The sequence below is a fragment of the Anopheles marshallii genome, chromosome X (genome assembly GCF_943734725.1).
Source record: "Anopheles marshallii chromosome X, idAnoMarsDA_429_01, whole genome shotgun sequence".
In the NCBI taxonomy this organism is placed as follows: domain Eukaryota; kingdom Metazoa; phylum Arthropoda; class Insecta; order Diptera; family Culicidae; genus Anopheles; species Anopheles marshallii.
The window spans coordinates 883,079-893,403 of record NC_071325.1 but is presented as its reverse complement, the minus strand read 5'-3'; the positions used below and the strand labels follow the sequence as shown (position 1 = coordinate 893,403).

The window sequence follows — 10,325 nt, the reverse complement described above, 5'->3', positions numbered from 1 at the left end:
CTTTGTAACACTATTCATGAGCTATTACTAAGGTGTCTATAGTTACTGAGAGCGCACGTTTGCCATTCTATGCACATGCTTGTTTTTAATGGGAGTCGCTTCTTATCTTTCTTTGTGCAGCGTGTAGCAAAACAGGAGTGTTGTGTACAGAAAAAGAAATGCAAGTGTAATGTAATTACGAGTGAAAAATGTATACGTAAGAGAACAACCTTCGGTGCTTCCTCAAACGGAATGGTGTGATACACCAGGAAGAATTACAGCAGTACACCCAATCCACGTACAGGCTTACAGTATGAACCAACCATTCCGAAAATCTTCACAATAGTGTGTGTGTGTGATACATGATACAGATGTCCAGAGGAGAATGAAGAAGAAAGCGAACATCTTCGAGCTGCCGCCAAAGTGTCCGGCACTGGCGAACAAAATTACCGGCATCTTCGGGTGGCGTCACACGTATCAGGTGCACCAACGCCAGAAGGGCATACCGCATTGCAGCCAGTATCTGTACAAGAGCTATTCGCTCAACCTACCCCGGAAGGTGGGCAGCTGTGAGACGCTAGCAACCGGATCGGATGGCACGGTCGAAGTGGACGGTGGCGGTGGTGGTGGTGTCGGCTGCCGGTCAGCATCGTCCTCCACCCGAGGGACCGTTTACCGTCATGCTGGGGGCGGTACCAGTAACAGCTGGTGCACCGAACCTGGCACACCGAGCTGCGAAACAGTAAGCACTTCCCACCCAGCGTAATTAGATTATTTCTTTCGCCACCATTCCCTGTACGATAAATCGTTCTTGTTTTTGCGGTACAGATGTGTTGGTAAATGTAATGTTCTAGGAATAAATTCTCGAACGATGAATCGACTGCTTGGTAAGCTTCTGGTACGCGTGTTTTAAAGCATTCGACAAATGATGAATCAGTGTGTATGGAGTTTATGACTATCATATTCCAGTAAGACAATGCACCCACAATACATGCAGTGATTTTGCCTTTGGGGATACTACGTCAGTTTCCTTTGACAATCGTGTGTCTTATCTTATCGCGCGCCGGTGTGTGTTGATGGTGGTCTCGTTTCCCCCTCGCGGGTAAGGTGACTACAGCTCTACACCGTTGCGGTCATCGACGTCGCAATAATTGCGACAACACAACAGAGAGGGAGAGAGAGTGAGAATAAGACACGAGTAGAGGTCTTGCAGTACGTATAGGAGTGAACCTCCAAAACGGCTTATAAATGTGTGTACTTTGTCGATAGCTAATCAAACACCGTATTATTGATGCTTCTATAGTACGACTAAAGCCATCAGCAATTGTAGACGTGCGAACAAATCTATTCGTCACTGATTGATTATGTCCGGTGTGTTCGTGTGTCCCCACCGCGAATACGCTATTGTTGGGAAAGTGTTTTACCGATACTCGTGGAGGAAAAAAGTGCGACTATTGTAGCGTTAGAATACGGTCGCAAAAAAAAAACCACACTAACCACGCAAGTGTTTAGGACCAGACTTGGGTGAATTGCGCCGAAAGGCACGTACTCGTTACGTACTCGGTTATAGGGGGTACTTCGCGCTTTCGGCCGGGGATAGAGTGAACGAGTGTGGTTCTTCAAAACACCACACGCGCTAACGTTTCGTCTTGTGCTTGAAACTTACTATCTGCGTGTTTATAGACGGGTACTCCAGCCGTTTTCATAGCAGCACACTTCAAGAATAGTGTCTGATATACAGCGGTACCCAAAACAAGAGGGTTAATAGTTGCAATTTTAACGAAATGCATAGTTCGGTATGTATGCTCAGTGGATAATACAGTTCTATATCAGAAATTGGGTGTATCGCTCGTCTAAATGTCTAAAAGTTGGGTTTTTAACGCAGCTGTATGTAGTCATCTAATGTAATCACCTCTTTTTTTTTGCTCTCTTCCTTTGTTTTCTCTGCAGAACCCAGATTCGTGGGTAGTTGTACACCATCTACAGTCACAGTCGGGAATTCTCGACCCGGAGGATAACATTAGCGATGTGGCGGATGATCGGGAGGAAATTATTGCACATTACGAAGACGCAGCAGTAGGTTTGGATCCGGGCGTACAGCAGGGTGGTGGTGACGGAGCGAGCGGCAGTTCCGTTGGTACCGGCAGTCCGGACATCTTTCAGACTGCTGGCACCGGAAGCAAAGGCACGATCGGTGGAGTTGGTGGCAGCTCCGGCGGGGGCGGTGTTGCTGGTGAACCTTCGCCGGAGAGTTCTGTGGGTACGGTGGGTGGTGGAACCGTTAGCAGTAACACCGACAGCATAGTAACCGTTGGTGGTCCAGGGCCCGGAACCGGTGTACCAGGCCCTGGTGGTGGTGGTGTAGGAGGTGCTTCCTGCATCGAGGTGTTTGCAAATGAGCCGGCACCACTCGGGCTCGGGCTACAGGTGCGTCGTGGCAGTGAACCATCGCTGCATCAGATCGGTGTGACGGAGCAGCGCAGCCCACTGTACAACGTGAACCCGAACGGGAACCATCAGGGAACGAGCAAACGCTGGTCAGCGGCACCGGTCTGTCGCAGCGACAGTGATCCACCGCCGGATCGTTTGCTTTCGCCGCAGCAGAACGGTGGTGGACCACCGTACCACTACCATCACCATCATCATCTGCTGGCGGAAGAGTGGAACGTACCAGAGGAGGATGGCCAGCAGCAGCACGACAGTCTACAGCCGCAAACGTTCAACCGTTCTGGGCGGCTTTCGATGCAGTTTCTTGGTGCCGATGCAAGCACCGGATACCGGTGGATGGACGCGGCAGAGAAGGCAGCCGCTGCAGCGGCAACTAGCGTAACGTCGTCAACTTCCGCTTCTGGCTCGGCAGCACACAACCAATCGTCACCGGCGTATGCGTACCAGACGTATCAAAATTACGTACAGCAACAACAGCAACAGCTGCAGAACCATTCCTTTCACTCTGGCAACAGCGATACGGTGATGGGACGTGGTGGTAACAACAGCTTCAGCTCAAAGTCTTTGCCAAGGGAATCAACGCGCAAGGAACCGTTAGGGCAGGCGAAAGCATCCGTGTACGATTCAATACGGGAGAAGGATAGGTAAGTGCACCGTCTTACTATTTGCGTTCCAGTAGTTCAATTTTTAGTTTTTAATCTTTTCTGTACTTTTTTTTTCTAGTGAAATGCTACTGGTGGTGAATGAAACGGGCGGCCCATTAGGACTCACGGCCATTCCGGACATGGAACGGGGTGGGTTGCTGGTGCAGAGCGTGGAACCGGGCAGTCGGGCCGAACGGGGCCGATTGCGGCGGGGCGATCGCATCCTGGAGATCAACAACATAAAGCTCGTCGGACTCTCGGAAAGTTCCGTGCAGGAACATCTTAAGAAGAGCCTCGCATCGACGGAGCTACGATTGCGGGTGGTACGGGGCAGTACCAGACATCGGGCCGGTGGCAAATCGGACCAGCAGTACGGTCGGCTCGTGAAGAGCGGTAGCGGTCCACGCTATCCACGCGACAACCGGATCGGCCAGATGATGATCGAGGCGGAGGAGAAACCAACGTCGGCGGCGAAAGTCGCGACGGTATCGCCGACTCGCAAGATACCGGGTGCACCATCCACCGGAACAAGCCTGCAGGTGGCCAACACGCGCAAACTGGGCAAGCGTATCGAAATCACGCTCACGAAGGGTGACCATGGGTTAGGGTTTTCGGTGACGACACGTGACAATCCGGCCGGCGGGCATTGTCCGATCTACATCAAGAATATATTGCCGAAGGGTGCCGCTGTGGAGGATGGTCGGCTAAAGCCGGGCGATCGGTTGCTCGAGGTAGAGGGCGTTCCGATGACGGGCAAATCGCAGACGGAGGTCGTTTCGATACTGCGCGGCACACCGCACGGTGCTACGCTGAAGATCGTCGTGTCTCGCCAGCAGGAGCTAGCGGTTGATGTAAAGGAGCGTGAAATAGTAAGTTTGGAAATTGGAAAGAAATGCAACAATATACTAACAAGGTTGTCTTATTGCAGGGTTTTAATGTAGAAAGTGAACCAAAGAATTCGCCACCGAAACCACCACCACCGGTGATGCCAAAGTCATCGCTGAAGCAATCGAACAGCAGCAACAGTCTGTCGAAATCCGTCGACTCCACTGTGTACGGTGACGGTACGGAGGGTGGCAATCGGACGGGAGTAGGAAATTGTCGTTCCATGCCGAAGCTTGCGTCTGGCACGGTTTCCTCACCGAAAACACCAACCATTCAGAAGAAACCGCTAGCCTCCATACTGAAGTCGGCCTCGACGAATCACGTGGCGGAGTTGCTGCAGCATCATCAGCACGATACGGGCGGTGGTACGGGACGTGGTGGCGGAGGAGGTGCTGCTGTTGGTGGCAATGTTAGCAATGGTAGTGTGACGTCCAACAACAGCAGCGGTGTTGGTGGAGAGTCACTGAGCGGTGCGGCGTGGAAGAACCGCGAGATACTAACCCTTCACATACCGGTACACGACACGGAGAAAGCTGGACTGGGAGTGAGTGTAAAGGGCAAGACCGGTTCCGGCAACTGTAGCAGCAGTACAACCGGTAGTGGTAGCAGCAGCCGAACAGACGGTGATCTTGGAATATTTGTGAAGAGCGTGCTGCACGGTGGAGCAGCGAGTCGGGACGGTCGGCTAAAGATGAACGATCAGCTGCTTAGCGTGAACGGTGTATCACTATTAGGGCAGTCGAATGCGGAAGCGATGGACACGCTTCGGCGAGCAATGTTACAATCGGGTATGTTAAACTGTTTTTCGTCATACTCGTCCAATAACACCCATGCAACGCTGAACTAATTTACATTTATTTCACCCACAGGTGGTAGTTATCCTGGTAAAATCATACTGAAAATAGCAAGACGCATTGCCCGTCCGGTAAGTACTGGCGAGCTGCTCGAAACCATGGAGCAGCGTTCGGGTGCAGCATCAAATGGCGAGGATCAACCGACGGGTGGTGGCCACTCTGGCACAACAGTGATCTACCTTAGTGCGGACAAACAGTCCCAAAACTCAGCAACAACACAGCAGCAAAACCATCCAGCACCGTCGCAACAGCAGCAAAGCAAACGATACAGCAATCCCGTGCTAGATCGGTTAACCGGTGGTTCAGCAGGTGGTGTGAATAGCAACAGCACAGGATCGTTACACCATACCAGCTCACTGCCACTTGGAGCATCAGCTGGTGGTGGAAGCAGTGATACGCTCACCGGCAGCCATTACATCCGCAACAGTAGCACAAACAGTAGCACTAGCACGATGAACAGCCAGCAGCATCAACACCATGCGTCCAACAACCAAAGACCATCGGGGCAACGTTCGTTTGCACCGTCCGCTTCGTCCCTGGTGCAGCCATCAACGGCACCGCACGGATTGCGCAACGAGAGCTACTATATGGCCACTAAGGATCACTGGAGTACGACATCGTCCGCTACCAGCCTGAACGGTAGCAATGTTGTCCTGATCGAAGAAGACCCTGAGCCCACTTCACCGTAAGTGTTTTCCCCGCGCGATTTTACGCGATTTGTCGAGTTTCCAAACTTTGTAGTGTTGACGGAGTAAAGACGGAAAGACTGGAGTTCGACTGGGCCGCTAAAAGCTAAACCAAGTGCTATAATATATGTTTTAGATTGGTCTTTGTAGAGGTTTTTGAGTAACAATACAAAGCCTTACATAGGAATAGATCTCAACAGCGAACCAAACCTCTAAAGCATCCTTATTAGGATTGTTTATTGAAGGTTAATTTAATTAGGTTTTTGGGCGGGATGTTAAAAATGTAAGTTAATTCCAAGTGTTTTTGTTTTTTGCAGCACATTCCATATCACTCGTTCACTGGAAGGTGGTACCGTTGGCAGTGGTGGTGTCGGTCCCAATATGGCTGGTATGCTGGCTAATGGAAACACCTCCACACCGAACGGTGCGGACGCAACGTACGCTTCCCAGCTGTCACTCGAAACCAACCCACCACCGTCGGACGCGTTCAGTCGGGATGCAATCGGGCGACGTTCTATGTCGGAAAAACACCATGCCGCAATGGACGCACGGGAAACCGGCACCTACCAGCGGAACAAAAAGCTACGGGAAAAGCGTGACCGTGATAGCAAGCTGCTAATGGCGGCAGGTACGACCGTGACGACGTCCGGTGGTTCGCTCGAGTCGATCGATCTGCATCAGATGGCACGAATGAACAGTCTTAAGCAACACCATCACCAGCATGGTGAAGGTGGTGGCAAAGGGGCGACAACTGCTGCGTTGGCAGCACACCTACTACGGGCCGAGGCTCAAGATCAGTTGGGCGATCTCGGCCCTTCGCTCGGCATGAAAAAATCGTCCAGCCTGGAATCGTTGCAGACGATGGTGCAGGAAATACAGATGGCGGACGAACCGAGGGGCCCGAACGCGCTACGTACACCGCGCGGTCGTGGACGGGAGGAGATACTTCGCGCGGTGGTAGAACAACCGGCAGAAACACGTAAGTGTTGGTTCGGATTTGACTATAATCATCTCCGTTCGTCTTCCCGCACACTTTGTAATTCTGTTTTGTTTATAATTTTAGAAGCGAAAAAACATTGGCTCCTTGAGGACGGCCCGTCAGCATTGATGACCAACTCCGGCGAGTTCCCGGACGGTGGTTTTGTGTCGCGCAACAGTCCCTTCCAATCGTCCCTTAACGATGGCAAAGGGGCCAAGCTACGAGCAAAGAAAAGTGGTGGGCTGCTACGCGGTATCGGGCATATGTTCCGATTCGGCAAACATCGCAAGGATGTGATTGTACCGACCGGTACAATTACCTCCACTGGGTCCTCCGGTGAACCAGCGATCGATTACACCGGTCCGACGGCTGTTCCCTCCCAGCAGCACAACGCCACATCCGGTGGTATGGCCGACAGCAATATTGGTGCTGGTAGTGGGCAGAAAAATGGTGGAACTAATACCATCGCGAAGCGCGGTACGCTAAACACGGGAGCAGCCGGTAATAATGCGTCCCGATACATTGTATTCGATCCCAGCTCGGTTGAACGGTCCGCTTCATCCGGTGTCGTCTACGGCCATACGCAACCCCCACACTATCAACCACCTCCACCACCACCACCGGTCGGTACGGGTGGTGGTGGACCGTCCGGTACATCGATACACCACACGGATGTGTTTAACCATCGATACTCTCACTACGTCAACTACGAGGAGTTGCAGCAACAGATTAGGTAAAACAGCACAGCATTATTTTATACTTTCTAATGTACAAAAGCTTAAGCACGTTACATCTCCATGTCTCAGAAAGGCGCAATATTATATCACGTATATTTCCAAGAAGGATTTGGGAAGAACACAAGACAAAAATAGCACAACGAACATATATGCCCTAAGATCGTTTCACACATAAATAATCTGTTCACCTTTATCTTACTTTCACGCTTTCTGTTTCTGGCGGGTGGTATCGGTTCTCAACATCAGTTTTCACATTAACAAAATTCTTGCTTCTCTCAACTTTTAAAATTATATGTCTCACGATTATAGCACTAAAAAAATACCAACACGCAACTTATACACATGTTTTCGGGGGTAGGTGTTTCATTATCCTGTATATGTGAATTAGTTTGTTTCATGTTGTAATCACAAAGCCATCTTGTATGAAGGGGAAACTGTACAAATGTGCTTTGTATTTGTTATTATTAATTCTCACGAAGCTATCTTGTGTTCGTTTATCAAATCTCCTCCTCATTCTGTGTTAACACAAACCTCCTTTCCCAGTAGTGTCAACTTAACGCTAGAAGAGAAATGCGTATCTCCAACGGTGGTTTTTGATGGTGCTAAAAGTGAGCAAGAAAGTCCCTGTATACGTCGCCGCAGTCTTCGTTCCGCACAGCGGCAACAGCAGCACCTGTACGAGCTAGTACACGATGGTGGCAACGATAGTATCGCTACCTACCAGCAGATCCAACCGTCCAACATTTCGACGCGTTCCGTGTACGACAGTATCTCCATCAGCGGTGGTTCGTCCCGCAACAGCACTCTAATGCATCCGCCCAACAGTCCACCGGTACGCGAAGCGGCCGTCTTTCCACCGGAACTGCTCGAACGCGATCATCAGCTGTTGCAGTTGCAGCAACTTTGGCAACTGCAACAGTGGCAATGGTTGCAGCAACTGCATCACCTGCACGAACGCGAGCAGGAGCAGTTAGTTCTGTTGCGCCGCGTCGAAAACAGTCGTAAGCAGCAACGCACCACATGTAATAGTAACTCGCCCGCTCGCAATGTTGGTGGTGACGGTGCAGTACTGCAAGCCAACGGTGATGTGGATGCAAAGGAAAATGTGCCCAACGGTGAGCGTAATGTTAGTGGCAGTAAGCTAACCGATAAACCATCTCACGAAACGTACACCAACGGCAACACCAGCAGTTATCAATGGCAACGCATAAAATCATCGTCGGTTAAGTAGCTTTTCGGTGGTTTTCGGTGAGAGCGGCAAAGGTAATCCTCCAAGCAGTGAGTTTCTCTGTCCGCTTGCAGCAATTTGTTTTGAATGATTTGTGCTTGGTAAGCATGACTTTTTCGCTCGTTTGCAATACACCACTCTGCGCACAAGCATGTACGACGTCGTAGTGAGACGCATTTAGGCTAGTGTGTGTTTTGTGTGGTAATCGTCTGCGATAAACGCGTATGCATTAAGGAAATGGACTAACTTTCAATGACGAAGAAAGACTGAAAAAGATCGTTGATTGACACACATTTTCGTTAAATTGAACATAGCTTAGTAGACTCCATCTTAGCAATAACCGATCGTAAATGTTAGATCGACATGCACTTTATCGGGATGGATTTTATCGTCAGTAAATTCAGTCGCTAATTTCGGCGTAACTTAGCTTTTTGGTTGGATCGTCATCTTTAACTTCTGCTCTTTGTTAAGATCTTGTACACTTTTTCGGACTGGAACTAGACTTCTATTTGAAGCTCTGGCCTTTCTCTAGAAACGATAGAAGTGATGAGACGATATAAAGCAAGATTTATATCTAATACGATGTCTTCGCTATAAGAAATATGTATGAACAGTCGCTAAAATGAGTCCATTTTGTAATGCATACGCTAGAGGATTATTAGTTTTCAGCGCACGTTTTATTATTTTATAATTTTTGTTTGTTGTATATTTGTGTATGGTTCTTTGTTTGTCTGTATATATTCCTTTACTTCCGTTAACTATAATTCATTACTAACGAGTTGGGCCAGCGTGCATGTCATATTAAGTATTGCTCAATATTTTGTTTACTAATTTTTACATATTGCTATTGAACTATATTTAAAAAAAAAACTCATACCGTAATCTTATAATTTTTTTACTTCTTATCTCTTTCTACCTTCCATGCGATGTGCAGCCGGCGCCATCATCTTTATCACTCGCAACGTTCCGCCCGTAACACACCGCCCATGATGGACATGGGGCTCTCCACGACGATCGCTCACCAGCAGCAGAAGCACCTACACTCCTCCACACTGTCCAACCACCAGCAGGGAAAATATAAAAGTAACCGGCCCGTCTCAAGCTACCATGACGGCGGTGGGTATGAAACAATCTCCACCACTGGTCCACCTGCCACGGTGGTGCATCATCGGAAGGAACCGTCCAGCGGTGGTGGGACCGGTATGAAACCGGACACCGGAGCGCTGCTGCATGAAGAAACGAACGGTGGCGAGTGGCATCATCATCCGGGCACATCCGGTGCTGGTGGATCGATACGAAACATGCGCGGACCGTTCGTGACGCAAGTGAAAATTCAAAATCAACTATCGTACCAATAGAGTTGAAAGAAAAATAACAAAAACTTATTCGTATGATAGAGCGAAGAAACAGAGAAAATAGGGGAAGAAGGAAAAGTTTTCCCTGCACGTTGCTTCGAAATACGTACCATACCACACGGTACTTAAATATAGAACGAATTTAGTATTATAATCCGTCCTGTACTTCCCAGGGTGGTTGTGTACGTGCGCGCACACAGCATTCAATCGAACAAGCATGACGATGAGAAATGATTATGGGCACGATTTTTGCGTGCCGATAAAATAAAACAACAATATAAGGGCTTCTTCTTCCCTCTCTTTCTCAATTGTTAGCGCCAACACGTTTCTTAGCAACAGCTTATATTCTTTTAAATTTTTAAATTTCTCAAAGAATTAGTGGTGAATTAGAGCATAATGAACTATTAACCATTTGAAGATAAAGAAAACAAAACTGAAACGTGTGTGCTTATCCTTTCCCATTTTAATGGCACACACACACAGCTTCGATCATCTCGCGAAGATCTGTTGAGGGCAGAAGGTTATTATTA

General features: G+C 49.0%; 1 protein-coding gene across 1 annotated transcript; it reads left to right on the top strand.

Annotated features, from left to right (window-relative positions):
• Positions 1–364: 364 nt before the first annotated feature.
• On the top strand, positions 365–9,798 carry LOC128714544 (uncharacterized). Its single transcript, XM_053809422.1, has 8 exons — positions 365–721; positions 1,930–3,071; positions 3,151–3,940; positions 4,000–4,744; positions 4,826–5,495; positions 5,814–6,475; positions 6,560–7,208; positions 9,375–9,798. The coding sequence occupies exons 1-8, from the start codon at positions 365–367 to the stop codon at positions 9,796–9,798; spliced, it is 5,439 nt and encodes a 1,812-aa protein (XP_053665397.1).
• Positions 9,799–10,325: the final 527 nt, after the last annotated feature.

Excerpts from the sequence above, each read along its gene's own strand:
- LOC128714544 (XM_053809422.1), top strand. The coding sequence starts at position 365 with ATGAAGAAGAAAGCGAACATCTTCGAGCTGCCGCCAAAGTGTCCGGCA. Across the intron at positions 6,476-6,559 it reads AGAACAACCGGCAGAAACAC|AAGCGAAAAAACATTGGCTC; the intron begins GTAAGTGTTGGT and ends TTATAATTTTAG. Across the intron at positions 7,209-9,374 it reads GAGTTGCAGCAACAGATTAG|CCGGCGCCATCATCTTTATC; the intron begins GTAAAACAGCAC and ends TGCGATGTGCAG.